Genomic DNA, 18,047 nt, shown 5'->3' with positions numbered 1-18,047 from the left:
CGCAAGCAGGATAATGCTTCTGCAGCCGTCTTGTTTGTGGGCTTCCTAGAGGCCCCTGGTTGGCCACTGTGTGAACAGACTGCTGGGCTTGATGGACCTTGGTCTGATCCAGTATGGCCTTTCTTATGTACTGGGCTCCAGTCTAGCTCGTTCTACTGCATACCAACATGGCTACCCTCTAAATCATTTCTGAGGATTCTCTGGTATGCTTTTTCTGTGCAGCCACCATTGCATAGTAGGAAACACCTGTGCTTTCCACCCGAACTTGCAAACAAAACGCAGTTGGGCCTTCCGCAGGTAAACACACAGAGGTCAGGCCAGATAATAATCTCACTCCCCTTCCACGTGTTCATGCCTATCAGGGTGACTATGCAAAAAGAGTCTAGCTGAGTTACTTGGGGTGGAAAATTCCCAGGGCAGAAGCTGAGATTTCTTTAACGGGGGCCTGTTCCATGTGTTGATGCAAACTGTCTTAAATAGCCAGGGCTAGATAACAAGCAAGATGGATCACTCAGCAACTTCTGTCGATGCCCACAGAAATCTCTGAACTTTGGCTTGGCTTGAAAGGGGACCGATGTGGACAGCGCAAACACGTTGCATAAGAGCTAGTGCAGGTATTAGGCCTCCTGACGGAGTTTCTATAAGATCCTCTCCAGCTGTATCGTCACGGCTAGTTGGCCGCACAATTCTTTCAGCCCCCATGGATCTCCTCGGGACAGGGACCGTTCTCCTCATCGTCTGCATCTCTTGCCTGATGGCGCTCTCGACATGGCAACAGAGGCGTAGGAAGAGCAAAATGCCACCAGGACCGACCCCTCTGCCCTTTATTGGAAACTTGCTCGAGGTCAACTTAAAGGACATGCACCGTTCTCTTGTGAAGGTAATCCCTTATGCATGTCCCCCTCTTTCTCTCTCTCGCACACATCTAGAACACAAAGTTATCCAATCGTTCCTGAAACATTTGATTATACTTCTGGTATGCTTCTGAAGACGACTCCGGGTCCAATTGTCCATCTCCTCTTCTCTTTTCTCACTCTTGTTTCACACTTTAGTGTTTCCTGTCTCCAAGCCTTCATGCTCCTCTGCTTTAAATCTCTCCATGCACTTTAAATCTCCCCAGCTTGAAATCTCTCCATAAAACACCGTTTTATGTTTTAATATGTTTGCTCTATATGATTGCTGGCTGATTATACTGCCCAATGAGCCAGGTTCAAGCCGCTGGTTTTGGTTAGTTTTTTTTTTTTTTAAGTAGAAAACCAAAGGAGGCCAGTTGACAAAGTAATGATGAACGATGTAAAGAGAGTGTGCAGAGAGAAAGCTGTTATTTCTTTCCCTCTCAGAAAAATCAATATTAGTGAAAATGTTCGCTAGACTTGTTTACCTTTGCCTTCCTCTGCAAAGTCTTCCTTGGTGGTCTCCCTTCCAAGGGGCCAAGATCTGATAAGATCGAGCTATACCATGCCACCTTCCGTCCCAAGATCGTCACTCAGCCTCACCTACCTCACAGGGTGGTTGTTGTGAAGATGGAACAGGGAAGGGGAGAACTGCGTTTGCTGCCTTGAAATTCTTGGGAAAAGGGCAGGGTAGAAAAATGTGCTAGATAGATAACTCACTCCAATGCACCAAATCTTAGGGAAAGAGGCGCTGAGATGCATAGAGGCCTCTATTGATGTTCAGAACAGTTTGAATCATGGAATCAGAGGTTGGAGACGTTAATGGCTCGGCCCACCAAAATACAGCCCTTCTAAAAAGTTGTTGAAGAAGAAGTGTTGGTTTTTATACGCTGACTGTCTCTACCACTTAAAGGAGAATCAAACTGGCTTACAATCACCTTCCCTTCCCCTCCCCACAACAACAAGAAGAGTTGGTTTTTATATGCCAACTTTACCACTTAAGGGAGATTCAAGCCAGCTTACAATCACCTTCCCTTCCCCCTCCCCACAACAGACACCCTGTGAGGTGGGTGGGGCTGAAAGAGTGTGACTAGCCCAAGGTCACCCAGCTGGCTTCGTGCGTAGGAGTGGGGAAACAAATCCAGTTCACCGGATTAGCCTGCGCCGCTCATGTGGAGGAGCGGGGAATCAAACCCGGTTCTCCAGATCAGAATCCACCAATCCAAACCACCACTCTTAACTACTACACCATGCTGTGAGGTAGGTGGGGCTGAGAGAGTGTGACTAGCCGTAGGTCACCCAGCTGGCTTCGTGTGGAGGAGTGGGGAAACAAATCCAGTTCACCCGATTAGACTGCTGCTCATGTGGAGGAGTGGGGAATCAAACCTGGTTCTCCAGATCAGAGTCCACCAAACCACTGCTATTAATAGGGTTGCCAGGTCCCCCCACTCCTCCGGCAGGAGGTTTTTGAGGCGGAGGTGAGGGAGAGATCGCACACACAGCTGTGTCGTGATCGTGTCACATTGGTTTACACCCGAAAGTGCCGCATCGCAAGGGGCCTTTTGCTGCTCAAACTGGGAGTTCGAGTGGTAAAAGGCCCGTTGGGATGCGGTGCTTCCGGGTGATGGAAGTGATGTGGGGCGGTGGGAAGGCCCTCAGCTGGTCAGCGGGCAGCCAGGTGGACTAGCGGGGGGTTGCCTGCCATAGGGGTGCCAGGTGCCCGCTGGTGGCAGGCAAACCCCCGGCAATTGACCCCTCTGCCCTCCAACCACCTGAGGGTCGGGGAGCAAACGTGCATGCACGCGTGCATACCGCGCGCGGCACTTCCAGTTTAGAACCGAAGGTCCCGCCTCACGAGGGGCCTTCACCTCTTAGTTTGAGTGGTAAAGGGCCGCCTTACCACTCAAACTAAGAGGTAAAGGCCCTTTGCAAGGCGGCACTTCCAGTTCTAAACTGGAAGTGCTGTGCGTGCGTCAGCGCGCGTGCGTACGTGCACACACGCGCTCTAAAACGGAAAATCCTCCCACCGGAGGAGAAGAGGGACCTGGCAACCTTAGCCTGCCACCACCTGGCACTTGGCAACCCCAGCTGTTAGTCACTACACCATGCTGGCTCCAGTAACTCGGGATTGCAGCTGCAGCACATTTGAAACGTTTGCAAGGAGAGTGTATGTGGGTATGATTGGGGTAGGAATGCCAGACTCCAGGTGGGACCTGGGGATCCCCCGGAATTACAACTCGTCTCCAGACTACAGAGATCAGTTCCCCTGGAGAAAAGGGATGCTTTTTTATCACTAGCTGTTCATGGTACCCTTTTAAAAGGTTGGGATAACGAAGTGTGCAGACAAAGAGCCCTGTCTTTAACACTCCTACCCCTCAGATCTCTGGATCCCACGCTTCCCCATCCTCCATAGCTCCCATTTGCGTCCACTCCTTTCACAGCGACATCATGAGAGCCAGCTTGGAGTAGTGGTTAAGAGTGGTGGTTTGGAGTGGGGGACTCTGATCTGGAGAAGCGGGTTCGATTCCCCACTTCTCCACGTGAGCAGCAGACTCTAATCTGGTGAACTGGGTTGGTGTCCCCACTCCTACACATGAAGCCAGCTGGGTGACCTAGGGCTAGTCACAGTTTTCTCTGCCCCACCTACCTCACAGGGTGTCTGTCGTGGGGATGGGAAGGTGATTGTAAGCCGGTTTGATTCTTCCTTAAGTGGTAGAGAAAGTCAGCATATAAAAACCAACTCTTCTTCTTCTTCTCCCTTCCCTCTGTAGACCCAGCCCTTGGAGCATTTTTATACCCTTGTGTCTTGTGTGACGTTATCCCCAGCGAGATCTCATTTTCCTCATGGAATCTGCAACATGCATCATTATTCATCAATGGAAGCAAACAAAATAGAATGAAGAATCCAAACAAGTGTGATAGCCATAAGTCGGGAAATCATAAAACTCTTAAAGAACAAATGATACTAATTCAAGTACCATTTTGGTGAGCATCCCAAGCTGTTGGGCTCTCTGTCTTATATAACTAGTTTGCCTTGCTATTAAGCTACTCTAATTTCCCAACAATGCCCTTCCCTTCCTCCTCTGTTCCCTTTCACACAGTGCTCCTCTCTCTCATTGGGGAGTGGCTGTCGCTCAGTGGTAGAGCCTCTGCTTGGCATGCAGAAGGTCCCAGGTTCAATCCCCGGCATTTCCAGTTAAAGGGACTAGGCAAGTAGGTGATGTGAAAGGCCTCAGCCTGAGACCCTGGAGAGCCACTGCCGGTCTGAGTAGACAATACTGACTTTGTTGGACCAAGTGTCTGATTATGATATGGCAGCTTCATGTGGTCATGTGCTCTCTTTCAGATCAGTGACAAATATGGCCCTGTCTACACCATCCATCTGGGCCCCCGACGGGTTGTGGTGTTGCGTGGGTACGATGCGGTGAAGGAGGCCTTGGTGGACCAGGGTGAAGAGTTCAGTGGCCGTGGGGAGCAGGCCACATTTGACTGGATTTTCCATGGCTATGGTCAGTCTCGTCTTTGGCAGCGAGCTCATTCTAGGTTGGGGTTTGCATCTCTATGATACTTTTACAGCCCATTCCTGAGGCGCGCCGGCGGGTGTGCCCAAAGCCCTTAGGCCAACTACGGCCTCTGCCGGCGCAGGGGCCCACACTGCTGGCGCCCGGAAGGCACATGCTGGCGTGAGTGGCCCCAGCGCTGGCGTGCAGGCCCAGGTGCCAGTCCCTGGCCGCCGCTGCAGTGCTGGGCCCGGACTCTGCCGCAGCCTCCCGCCGGCCTCCGGACGCCCCTTTTTATTTTTGTTAAGATCTCCCGTGCAACCCTATGAGGGTTGCGTGGGTTTTTGGCGTCGGGTAGAGGTTTCGGCAGTGCCGAAACCTCTTTAGGAGGCAACGCCGCTGGGTTGCCTCCTAAGCCCGGCGCAGGCATTCCTTTCAGGAATGCGCTGTTAGTGTGCAAGGTGACACTACATCATAGGAGCCTACACAACACAAAACACTGTTGCTGTATGTAGGTTTTATTTTATTTGTTTTTTATCTTATATTTTGGCAGTTTCTGCTTTAACCTTGAACAGTAGCTGTTTCAAGACTTCACTATTACTCCCAGCAGTAATTGACCTGAATTTAAACAGCTGTGTTGGAGGGAGAACCGCACCCCCCATCCTGCTCACCTTACTGTGAGAAACAGTTTGGACTTTGAAGATGGAAGGGATTTTAAACTCCACCTGAATGAAAAAGGCTACAAGCGCACCTTGCCTTCAGAGATGGCTTCTCCCCATTTTGGAGGGGAAGCCCTCTGACCACCCTTACAATCAGAAAGGGCTTGTCATAAATTGGTAATGTTTTAAAAAGGTAAAGGTCCCCTGTGCAAGCACTGGGTCATTGGACTGCACAGTACTGCAGCTTAACACTGAATCATTCAATAAAAATTGACATTTTCCTTTATTAGACAGGTGATATTTTGAATATAACCAAGTTTTTAACCATTTCCCACGGAATGTTTCGTATAGAGAACAGCCACAGGGCTCCTGGGTGATGCTTTACAATACAACAATTTTATTGTGTGTGTGTGTGTTTTTGCTCTCCATTGGTTATCGAAGCACTGTGTTTTCCCAGACATATTCTCTTCCGATAACTTTCCCCTGTCTCCTTCTTTTACTCCCAGGGCTTGCATTCAGTCAAGGGGAAAGGGCTAAGCAGCTACGCCGATTCGCCATCGCAACCTTGAAAACTTTTGGGATGGGGAAGCGATCCATTGAAGAAAGGATCCTGGAGGAGGCCCACTTCCTTCTGGAGGCACTTAGGAACACCAAAGGTGATCAAGAGTTTGGGTATCTCCGGAAACCTTGCTTAATAAAATAAATGATGGCCGTAAATACCGGTATTAGGTCGGAGATAGATCGCGATGGGTAGTGTAAGGATGTGTCACTAGCAACCAAGATCAGGTTAATTCATGCCATCGTATTCCCTATTACTATGTATGGGTGTGAGAACTGGACAATGAAGAAAGCTGATAGGAATAAAGTAGATTCTTTTGAAATGTGGTGTTGGAGGAGAGTGTTATGGATACCCTGGACCCCAAAAAACAACAACAAATCAGTGGGTTTTAGATCAAATCAAGCCTGAACTGACCGTGGAAGCTAAAATGACTAAACTGAGGCTGTCGTACTTTGGACATATTATGAGAAGACAAGAGTCACTGGAAAAGACAATCATGCTAGGAAAAGTTGAGGGCAGCAGGAAAAGAGGAAGACCCAACAAGAGATGGATTGACTCTATAAAGGAAGCCGCAGCCCTCAATTTGCAAGATTTGAGCAAGGCTGTTAAGGATAGGACATTTTGGAGGACATAGATTCATAGGTAGGGTTGCCAACTGCCAGGTAGTAGCAGGAGATCTCCTGCTAATTCAACTGATCTCCAGCTGATAGAGATCAGTTCACCTGGAGAAAAATGGCCGCTTTGGCAATTCAACTCTATGGCATTGAAGTCCCTCCCCTCCCCAAACCCCACCCTCTTCAGGCTCCGCCCCCAAAATCTCCCGCCGGTTGCGAAGAGGGACCTGGCAACCCTATTCATAGGGTCGCCATGAGTCAGAAACGACTTGATGGCACTTAACACACAACACACACAGCCGTGTTAGTCTGTCAATAGCAGTAGAAAAGAGCAAGAGTCCAGTAGCACCTTAAAGACTGACTAAACAGTTCACAAAAGCTGATGCCCTGCCAGAAATTTTGTCAATCTTTAAGGTGCTACTGGACTCTTGCTTTCTTTTAGTGGTACTTTAAGCCAGTAGTGGCCTAAGGTATCTTGCCACTTAAGAAGGGGGTAGCAGCAACCACCACCGTCATACCTCTCTCTACATCATCCTCCCCAAAAGCTGAAGGAACTAAATCCTTATTAACTCTTCATTCCCCAGCCCTAACAGGCTTCCCAAGCTCTTAAGATTTCTAGCAGGAGGATAACATCTTTGTTGCTCTCAGAACGGGCAACCAAAAAAATGGGGAACCCACAGGGACCCACATGAAGTGGCCTTAGACTGAATCAGACCCTTAGTCGATAAAGATCAGTATTGTCTCAGGCAGACGGTGACTCTCCATTGTCTCAAGCGGAGGTCTTTCACATCTCCAACCTCTCGATCCTTATAACTGGAGATGCCAGGGGTGGCCCAGCTCTTGTGAGAAGGAGGATTATCACAATTGTTTAGGAACTGGCATGTATAGCTGCTGAGGTGTAAAGCACACACACAGAAGATATACAGTGCAATATCTTTTATTGTCATGACACCTCTGAAAGGTAGGTTATTTGAGAAAGTGTAACATACCGTGGCCAAAGGAGCTTTATGATTGCTCCCAATCACCCAGTGAGCTTCATGATTGGTTCTCCCACTTCCAAAGACTACAGTATCTTCAATGGTGCTTACAAGAATTTGTAACTATTGTGAAGATGGGGTGTACTGCAGTCCAGGGATGTGTTGAGATCAAATGAGTGCCGAGGATAAGTGCCAAGTTCTATATCTGGGTAACAAAAATAAGGGACACACGTGCTTGATAGGGGATTCACACCTGAGTAGCAGTGTGCGTGCACATGATCTTGGGGTAGGACTGTAAGTTAAATATGAGCAGCCAGTGTGATGCAGTGACAAAAAAGGCTAATGTGATTTGGGGGTGTATCGGCAGAGGCATAATATTGAAATCGTGTGATGTCATGGTCCTGCTGTACACTGTATTGGTCAGGTCACACCTGGAGTATTGTGTGCAGTTCTGGAGGCCTCACTTCCAAAAGGATGTGGACAGAATGGAGCGGGTGCAGAGGAGAGCGATGAGGATGATCAGGGGCCGGGAGACCAAGCCCTATGAGGAAAGGCTGAGGGAGTTGGGAATGTTTAGTCTGGAGAAGAGGAGGCTGAGGGGGGACATAATTGCTCTTTTTAAGTATCTGAAGGACTGTCACTTAGAGGAGGGCAGGGAGCTGTTCCTGTTGGCAGCTGAGGACAGGACTCGCAATAATGGGTTTAAATTATGGGCAGAAAGGCACTGGCTGGATATTTGGGGGGGAATTTACAGTAAGAGTTGTTCAACAGTGGCTGACTAGGGAGATGGTGAGCTCCCTCTCACTGGCAGTCTTTAAGCAGGGGCTGGGCAATGCTCTAGGCTGATCCTGCCCTGAGCAGGGGGTTGGACTAGATGGCCTGTATGGCCCCTTCCAACTCCATGATTCTATTATTCTATTCTATGAGTGATTTGCCAAATGGCCAAATCAACTCTGTCTAATATTACTGTGATGTATGAAGCACGGACGTTCATGCACTCTCTTCCCTAACCCAGTTTTCAAGCAAGCACTGAACTGATTTGTAAATTAGATTGAGGTTTGACTTCAAGGGGTTTATCGCTCTCTTTCTAGGTGCACCTTTTGACCCAACCTATATTCTGAGTCGTACCGTGTCCAACGTGATCAGCTCTATCACCTTTGGCAACCGCTTTGACTATGAAGATAAGGAGTTCCTCTCTTTGCTGAACATGATCACGGAAAGTTTCCGTTTTACTTCAACCTCATGGGGGCAGGTAAATTTAGACGGATGAGTGGGGAAGGGAGGAAGTTCCGGATTCGAATTTTTAAAAATTGATTATGCCTGTACACAAATGTCTGTATTTTTCATAGTGACAAACAAGGCAAGTCTCTCACGAATAAGGATATATGTTCTTCCCCTATCCCATCCCGACAACCCCAATGTACAGCTCTACGACATGTTCTCTGGACCTATGCAGTATATGCCTGGTCCTCAACGCAAAGCCTTCAAGCACCTGTCAGGGCTGGAAGAATTCATTGCAAGGAAGGTGAAAGAGAACCAGAAGACCCTGGACCTGAACTCCCCTCGAGATTTCATAGACAGCTTCATGATAAAAATGCATCAAGTATGATTCTCTTATCACTCTTATGGTTATTATTTTATAAGTACTATTTGATACTGCTAGTAGAAATTTGGTAGATGCAAGAAAAGAGAAAATGTAGGTTATTTATGCAAGAAGATGTAGGTCATTCACTCACGTTTGCCCCTGGTCTGTCTTGGTTGTTCTTGAGTTTTCCCTCCATTAGAGATGACCTTGCTGCCAGCCCTCACAAACCTGGGACTTCCTGTGCCTCTGTTAATCCAATTCTCCCCTCTCCCCTGAGCTCAGCCCGGGTGAAAACCCCATGCATAAGGCAAAGCGGGAGACACAGAAGCTTGGTTTCTTTCACAGCCAGTTACAAAGCAGCGTGTCCAGAGGCGGGGATTTAAATTCTTCCTGCTTCTTTTGAGTTGTTTCTGAGCAGAAGAAAGTCTTTTTACAACCGAGGCTTGGATTCCACCCCCCTCCTTTCAGATTGCTCCATTTTTTGTTTTTTGTTCTTAAAATGCTTTTTTTATGTAGCAAGTGGGTTGGGGGGACTTTTCTGTCTCAGTAAGCACTACAAAGTAAGCCAATTATAAAGCTTTTAAAGGAGCGGGGACTTGATTTGAGCTTGGAGACTGCTGGTGCATAGATTCCAGTAGTATCTTGAAGGGAAGGATGAAAGGTCGTATCTGTTAGAGCAGGGGTGGGGAACCTTTTTTCCGCCAAGGGCCATTTGGATATTTATAACATAATTCGTGGGCCATACAAAAATTAGCTGACCAAGCCCCAAGCAGGCAGCTGCCCCAGATGAAACCCCGCCCCCCGCGCTGGAAGGCAGGCATCCAACCGGTGACACAATCGCCCACCTGGTGGCACAGGATGGTCCGTTGCACCAGCCGGGCGTAGCCGTCCAGCCGCAAGCCAGAGTTGCTCCTGCTCCGCATGGTCGGGGCCAGATTCTACAGCCGGCTCCTGCTACCTCCGCCTGCAGGGATGAAATGAGGACACACTGGCTAAGAACTCTCCCCCCCCCCCCGGCGCATTCTGGGCCTGCCCCCTTTAACCCCTTCATTGCCGCCACTTCTGCCCCCAGCCCTCTTGTAGTACAGAGGGAATACGTTTCTCCACGGCCTGGGTGGGAAAGGGTCAACACAGTTTCTTGGGCGGTCGTAGCAGCTCCATAGCTAACGACTCTTCTGCAAGGGGGGAAAAGGGTTCCTTTTCTGGACAAAACAAACTCACATCCGCCTTGAACAGAGGCTATTCCTGTCCGCGGAAGGGGGCGGACCGCCAGTCTTAGATCCCTCTGAGCTGGAGATCTGCCAGGACCCACAAAGGGCCAGCCCAAATAATTTCACGGGCCTTATACGGCCCCCGGGCCTGACATTCCCCACCCCTGTGTTAGAGTGTGTGTGTTGGGCGAAATAAAAATAACAGTCTAATTTTGGGGATGAAAATACCATGTGCTAATCCTGTTAATTCTGCCCTCTATCAACATATATAATTCTTTTTTCCACAGTCATTATATGAGGTTTCTCTCTTTTGCTCTCTGGCTTTCTGCTCCCTTTGTCTTATCAGCCCTCCTGTCCCAAGGCATTATGTGAAGTTTTCCCTTGTACAAGTTTCCTTTTAACTTCACGTACAGCAGGCGTGTTGGTTTTCAGCATTCCACGACTGACCATGTTCCTCAGCTGTTTGATCATGACCTCACAGCAGCCCAGCCAATGGTGAGGGGGGAAAGAGCGTCCCAGAGAGCGACAGTCGTATTTTAGCTTTTCCAGCATGATCAGTGAAACATGTTTCCATGTTCTTCTGCCCAGGAAAAGGAAAACCCAAACTCAGAGTTCTGTATGAAGAATCTGGTCCTGACAACACTCACCATATTTTTTGCTGGCACTGAAACGGTCAGCACGACCTTGCGTCATGGATTCCTAATTCTGCTCAAATATCCAGAGATTGCAGGTGATTGTGGAAGGAAGGAGGGAGGGAGGGTGCAGCCCTTCCAAGAGGGCAAAAGAGGTTCTGGTTGAAATATGTCCAAGAGGGTTAAATTTCAGAGAATTTTGTAGGCTTCCAGATGTGCAGGTTCAAGATTCAGCTGGAGCCCCAGTTTGTTGGCCTGCGCAGAGGTGTGTGTGTGTGTGTGGCCTGGGGTGGTGTCCAGAGAGGTGAAGCTGTTCTGGCCGTAGGGTTGCCAACTGCCAGGTAGCAGCAGGAGATCTCCTGCTAATTCAACTGATCTCCAGCAGATGGAGATCAATTCCCCTGGAGAAAATGGCCACTTTGGCAATTGGACTCTATGGCATTGAAGCCACACCCCTCTCCAAACCCTGCCTTCCTCAGGCTCTGCCCCAAAAACCTCCCACCGGTGACAAAGAGGGACCTGGCAACCCTATCTGTAGGGTTGCCAACTGCCAGGTAGTCACAGGAGATCTCCTGGCAACCTTACCTATCTGGCCAGCCCCAAGCCTCACAGAGGCGGCAGTAACTTGACAGGGTCCAGGGGCGGGCATGTAAAACGGCGTCTGCAGGGAGAGCCCTTCTGAGGTGGCACAAGCTCTCAGGTGGGAACTTTTCCCGTGCAGCTGAGCCCCATCTTTTCCCGCTCCCAGTTAAATGAGCCCATCTGGCTTGGTATCATTGGGGGTGGATCCTGGCGGCAGGCTACAGACCTGGGTTCTTTGCTCAGGACCGCCGTTTGGGTATTTAAGTATGCCCTCGCCTCACTTGCCACACACTTCCTTCAGGGAATTTTGTAGGCTTCCAGATGTGTGAGTTCTTCAGCATGTGCAGGAAAGGCCTGGGGGAGACCACTGAAGGCTGTGTAATCTGCATCTGGCTTCCCATTCTTGTTATGGGGAATTCCTGTCCAGGGGCAAATGTGTTCCCAGGACACTTTCTCCACCTTGCTTCAGCTGTGCACCATGCTATTGAGCTGGGAATACAACTGCAGAAGCCAATTGGATTCCTTGTTGGCTCTCAGGAAGGTGTGACTGTAAATGAAGCTGGGGACCCAAGGTTGGGTGGGGTAAATAAAATAAACAGATAAAGAAAGTATAATTTATTTAAGGCGCTATGTCAGGATAATTTTTTTTAAAATATCGTTAAAACAGCACAATGGCATATCCTAGGTTGATATACTGTAACCACATGCCAGATGTGTTTTGGCCTGTTTGGCCTTCCTCAGTGCTCAATTGATACCCCTATTAAACATACACACATATTTACAGATATAAAAACATATACAGACAATTATATCTCAGACCAGGCATGCATGCAGGTTTGTCTGAAAATAAAAAAATGGAATGATGGTCTCCATCTATTATAAGCCAATTGTATAAATCTTGAAAGAGATGTTTGGAATTACTTACAAAGTATATTTCCAATTATGCAAACATCTGGTTAGATTGTCTACAAGTTGTTATACTGTATGACATAATTAAACACGTGTAAATGAACTCATCCAAATGCCATCTATACATCCTGTGGATTTTCGACAGATAAGGTCCGTCAGGAGATAGACCAAGTAATTGGCAAGAATCGTGGTCCCACCATGGACGACCGCCCACAAATGCCCTACACTGAGGCCGTGATCCATGAGATCCAGAGATACTGTAACATGATCCCCATGGGGCTAGCACGACGCGTGATCCGTGATACCCAGTTTCGAGGATACACAATTCCCAAGGTACGGTTTATGGCTCAGTGAACCTTCCCGAGAAGCTGCTGTCCATTCTGTCATCGCTGGTGAACTAGTGTGATAAAGATGGGGAATTTGGTTCAGCAGCAGGAGTTAAATACCAAAATACTTCATTAAAGCAATACTGAGGAATCATTAACTTTCCACATGGTAGAAATGGAAATGATCTAGATGAGCAATTGCCCTATGAGGAGCGATTAAAACACTTAGAGCTGTTTACCCTGGAAAGAAGGCGGTTAAGGGGAGACATGATAGAGGTCTATAAAATTATGCATGGTATGGAGAGAGTGCACAGGGAGGAGTTTTTCTCCCTCTCTCATAATACTAGAACGCAGGGTCATCTGCTGAATCTGGAAGGTGAGAGATTCAAAACAGATAAAAGGAAATATTTCTTTACAAAATGTATAGTTAAATTGTGGAACTCCCTGCCCCAGGATGCGGTGATGTCTGCCAACTTGGAAGGCTTTAAGAGGGGAGTGGACATGTTCATGGAAGAGAAGAGTATTCATGGCTACTAGTAAAAATGGATACTAGTCATGATGCATACTGTACCTATTCTCTCCAGTATCAGAGGAGCATGCCTATTATCTTAGGTGCTGTGGAACACAGGCAGGATGGTGCTGCTGCAGTCGTCTTGTTTATGGGCTTCCTAGAGTCACCTGGTTGGCCACTGTGTGAACAGACTGCTGGACTTGATGGACCTTGGTCTGATCCAGCATGGCTTTTCTTATGTTCTTATGAGTTGTTGCCTGTACTATTCTTCTCTTTCAAAGACACATGAAAAGCTTAAAATGATTAGAATGGCAGGAACAAACAACGGTGTTTAGGGACCAGAATCTGAGGACTTACCTAGGGTGCCAACATTTCTGAAGTCATTCACCATTATCTCCATTTAAAGGAGAAAAGGCCTCAGACAGCCACTGTCTACCAGTGTTGATAATGCAGGGTTTGGAGTACTTTTAGTTCCCTTTCCTCTAATTATGGACTCAAAGAAGAGTACAGCCACAGTTTAAAACATACCCATAAAGTTGATTTTATATCTGTCTTAAACTTGTTGAGACATTTTGTGTTCTTCAACAGTGCTGATGTTTGGCTGGTTTTGGTCCTAATTTCTGCTCAATGCCCCCTTCCCGCACACACACAAACACCCCTTCAGGTGTTTTTCTTACTTATTCCTTCTTTCGTAATAAGTCTGATTTCTTTTTCAGGCCTCCCCCTGTTCTAACCAGTTTGTAAATATGTGTTACACATAACCCCCCGTCATTTTCTCTTTCTCTGTGTTCAGGGGACCGAGGTGTTCCCTTTGCTGGGCTCTGTGCTGAGGGACCCCAAGCATTTCGCGAGACCATATGTATTTGACCCCCAAAACTTCCTGGATGAGAATGGGAAATTCCAAAGGAACGATGCTTTCATGCCATTCTCCGCAGGTGAGCTCCCTTCCCAGCCCTTCTCCCTGTCTTCCCCACTTAGGGTTGCCAGGTCCCTCTTTGCCACCGGCGGGAGGTTTTGGGGGCGGAGCCTGAGGAGGGCGGGGTTTGTGGAGGGGAGGGACTTCAATGCCATAGAGTCCAATTGCCAAAGCGGCCATTTTCTCCAGGTGAACTGATCTCTGTCGGCTGGCGATCAGTTGTAATAGCTGGAGATCTCCAGCTAGTACCCGGGGGTTGGTAATCCTACCCCCATTCCTCCAAGTCAAGAACTAACGTAGCCAGACCACCTGGGACTTTGCTAGCCAGCCACCTGGGACTTTGCTAGCCAATAAGCAATCTCTCCTTTCTTCCTTTGACTAGGCAAACGATACTGCTTTGGGGAGCCACTGGCCAGAATGGAACTTTTCCTTTTCCTCACCAGTATCCTTCAGAACTTCTGCTTCACATCTCGGATCCCACCAGAAGAAATTGATATCTCCCCCAAGCTGGTTGGTTTTGCTAGCATTCCACGTTTTTATGAGATCTGCATGATCCCGTGCTGAAGGAGGATCAACAGTATCGATTTAAAAAAAAAAAAAAACCTTCATCACCTCTGAATTTGGCCATCCAAAGAACCAGCAAGGAAATCTTATAAATAATATGAAACAGTCAAGTGTAAAGTTCTGACGCTAGTCTTTTCCTTACCAAATATCCACCCACGTCCTTTTGTTCCATATAATCTGTGTTCCCTCCTTTTCAATGCGACACTCATCAGAGAAATAAGCATGGGGAACTACTTGTTACACAGAAGATCCTTTCCTTTCCTTTTATCCTTTAGAAGCTCCTTGATAAATTGATCTTGAGCAGCATATATCTAGTGTTGGAGGGTCACAGAAGATCCAGGAATTTTCTCACTTCACGCTGAAAAAGCTTTTGACAAAATATACTGGAAATGTATCTTTGTTACATCTGCTCTCTTTTTTTCCCTTTAAGGTAACTGTGGTATGCTCCAAGCCAGAGCAGAGGCATAGAGCACTGGAATGTTTAATTCTTTCCTTCTACCATTTTCTGGATTTAAATAGACTTCCCTCCCCAGCTAAAGTTGCTAACAGACCTGAAGAAAGAATGTTCCGCCCTTTAATACAGGCTTAGGCCATTTTTGCATGGTCAATTTTGATGCTCGCTCAAAGCACTTTTTTAAAAATGCGACTTTAAAAATGCCTTTTCATGGTCCTGATGCAAAAGGAGAAGTTCCACTCCCCCCACTCGCCTGCTCCTTTGTTCCTGTTTGCATAGCCATTAGCATATGCATAGCTAATGCACCTCTGTTGTTTTGCATTGTTCCTTGAGGGGGATTCTTCGCGGCAAACACAAAAGGTCGTGTTATCTGGGCTCTTTAGTAATGCGAAGCAGTTATGCGCCGGCTTCGCTGTGTTTAGTTAGATAGGGCTGTGAACTAAACAAGTGTTTAGTTTACTTCCGGAATGACGGTTCAGCGTGCAAAATTTTTAAAAAATATGCGGGGCAATTCAGCCTGGAACGCACTGCTAATTACCATGCAAAAATGGCCTTAGTGTGTGGAAATAAGCAGTTTTTAGTGGCATAGAAATAAATAAACTTCACCTGGTAAATACATCCTGGCAAGCCCTTTTAGCAGGACAGGGCAGGAGGTTCAGTTTGGAAAGGAGGAGGTTAAGAGAGGACATGATTGCTCTCTTTAAGTATTTGAAGGGCTGTCACTTCGAGGAGGGCAGGGAGCAGTCCCTGTTGGCAGCAGAGGATAAGGCTCGCAATAATGGGTTTAAATTGGGGCAGAAAGGTTCCGGCTGGATATTAGGCAAAACATTTTTACAGTGAGAGTAGTTCAGCAGTAGAAAGGCTGCCTAGGGAAGCGATGAGCTCCCCCTGGTTGACAGTCTTCAATCAGTGGCTGAACACTTGTCAGGGATGCTCAAGGCTGATCTTGAATTGAGCAGGGAGTTGGAATAGATGGCCTGTATGGCCCCTTCCAACTCTGTGATTCTATTATTCTAAGCAGCACTTCCATCTTTCTGCCAATCACTGCAACATCTCGTGCGCCCTCTGAGAAATTTGTGATTCTGTGTAAGCACATTCATTCTGTTTCATTCCCTGGGCCTGGGCCTACCCTGCCAGGCTGTGGAAGATGTTTTGCTTCTACCTCTCCTAGTCCTAAGACACACCCATGCACTCAGATAAATAGCAATGAAGGATCAGAGCCAGCGTGGTGCAGAGGGAAGAATTTTGGACTAGGATCTGGGCTCAAATCCCTTCTCTGCCACGAAGCTCATTGGGTGACCAATCACAGCCCTATCTAACACTGTAGGGCTGCTGTGTGGATAAAACGAGGAGGGAAGAGCCACGTATGCTGATCCGAGCTCTCTGGTGTGATTAAAATGTGCTAGAAGACACCTCAGTTTAGGAAGAAAGTAGATTCCTTTGAAATGTGGTGTTGGAGGAGAGTGTTAATGATACCATGGACTGCCAAAAAAACCAAAAACAAATCAGTGGGTTATAGATCAAATCAAGCCTGAACTGACCCTAGAATGACTAAACTGAGGCTGTCGTCTTTTGGTCATATTATGAGAGGGCAAGAGTCACTAGAAAAGACAGTCATTCTAGTGTAATGCCTGAAATCATCATATGTTATTGAAAATGTATTCTTTCACTGAAGAAATGTATTCATTCACTAAAAATGTATTGGAAACATATTCTCTGATTTGAAATATATTCTTTGTAATCAATAAAGTATAATCTGCACTTATGAATATGACATACTCAGTGTATAAGAGTCGGCATCTATGATTAAAGTCACACCAAGCACGTATATATGTTAAAGGCCTTGAGTATAAGAGGCCCAGCTTTGCTCGTTAGAAGTTAATTAGAGAATCCATAGAAGTCCCGAGTATGTTTTCATAAGCTGTCTGAAGATCATTTGTTGACGCCTCCCTAAATTTCTGGGAAGCCCCTCTAAATTTCTGGGGAACCCCTCCCTAAATCCCCCATGGCCCTGCCTCCATAGATAGTGGCAAAGGAAGCCCCTCCCTGTGATGTCCTAGCAATGCCTCTGGCCCAGAACCCAGCCCACCCACCCCTGGGAAATTGGAAAGTCTATGCCCCTGGACCCAAACCCGCAGCCAGGAACGAGCATAGCAACTCCTCCTCAGCCCTCCAGCTATGAGCCGGCTGCAGAAAGCCAGTTGCCCGTCTGCTCGCCCCGCTCGTCACCGGAGGCTCAGGCATGGCGGAGGAGGTGAACATGGGGGACCTTGCAGGATCGGAGGCGAAGTGCCCGGCTGGCAGCGCAGTACCGACCCAGCACTGACAGCGGGGATGAGTGTTTGCAGGAGCAGGTCTGAGGTGGCTGGCAGGTGCATGGCGTTAACAGTAGGGTTGGCAACCGCCGGGTGGTAGCAGGAGATCTGCTATTACAACTGATCTCCAGCCAATAAAGGTCGGTTCACCTGGGGAAAATGGCTGCTTGGGCACTTGGACTCTACGGCACTGAAGTCCTTCCCCCTCTCCAAACCCCGCCCTCCTCAGGCTCCGCCCCCAAACCTCCTGCCGGTAGCGAAGAGGGACCCGGCAACCCTACGTTACAGGCTGCCTAAGTGGCGTGCTGTTAATAAGCAGCTGGAAAGGGCGTAGTTGTGTGGAAGCAACACGTCTATCTATTCCTGACCTTGCTGTGGACTGTTTGCTCTGTCTGGGCCTTGGCTTGAACCCTTGGACTTGGCTTTTGGCGTACCTTTGGACCTGTGAGGTTGGAAACTGTTCCATGTGTGGGTATTGGGGGATCACGGCAGATCTATGGCATCATATCCCCCCGGCTCCCTCCTGTCTCCAAACGTGTTTCCCCAGGCTCCACCCCCAAATCTCCAGGACTTTCCCCACCCGAAGCGGGACCCCTACCTGGGCCAAGGCGGGCATGGCCTAGCCAGGAAGCAGGCTGGATCCTACAAGGCTCTTCTGATGTTCTTACTCGTGGCCAAATCAGCCCAGGATTGGAAATCTGCCCCGCTGCTGCTCTTGCCGACAGAGGCTCTCCCGGGCCGTCAGAAACAAATGCAGTGCGACCCACCCCCCGTCACCCCTCGCCCCCCACTCACCCACCCCAGCAAGCTCTGCAGGCAGCTTTGCGCGGGATCAGATCC

General features: G+C 48.1%; 1 protein-coding gene across 1 annotated transcript; it reads left to right on the top strand.

Annotated features, from left to right (window-relative positions):
• Positions 1-700: 700 nt before the first annotated feature.
• Positions 701-14,438, top strand: LOC130475495 (cytochrome P450 2A13-like). The gene is made up of 9 exons (XM_056847284.1): positions 701-880; positions 4,240-4,402; positions 5,559-5,708; positions 8,294-8,454; positions 8,629-8,805; positions 10,587-10,728; positions 12,267-12,454; positions 13,752-13,893; positions 14,257-14,438. The coding sequence occupies exons 1-9, from the start codon at positions 701-703 to the stop codon at positions 14,436-14,438; spliced, it is 1,485 nt and encodes a 494-aa protein (XP_056703262.1).
• The last annotated feature ends 3,609 nt before the right edge of the window (positions 14,439-18,047 follow it).

Source organism: Euleptes europaea, chromosome 3 (genome assembly GCF_029931775.1).
Source record: "Euleptes europaea isolate rEulEur1 chromosome 3, rEulEur1.hap1, whole genome shotgun sequence".
Classification (NCBI taxonomy): Eukaryota; Metazoa; Chordata; class Lepidosauria; order Squamata; family Sphaerodactylidae; genus Euleptes; species Euleptes europaea.
Note: the sequence above shows the minus strand (reverse complement) of the source record. Positions and strands in the feature narration are given on the sequence as shown.

Excerpts from the sequence above, each read along its gene's own strand:
- LOC130475495 (XM_056847284.1), top strand. The coding sequence starts at position 701 with ATGGATCTCCTCGGGACAGGGACCGTTCTCCTCATCGTCTGCATCTCT. Across the intron at positions 5,709-8,293 it reads GGCACTTAGGAACACCAAAG|GTGCACCTTTTGACCCAACC; the intron begins GTGATCAAGAGT and ends CTCTCTTTCTAG. Across the intron at positions 13,894-14,256 it reads TTTCATGCCATTCTCCGCAG|GCAAACGATACTGCTTTGGG; the intron begins GTGAGCTCCCTT and ends TCCTTTGACTAG.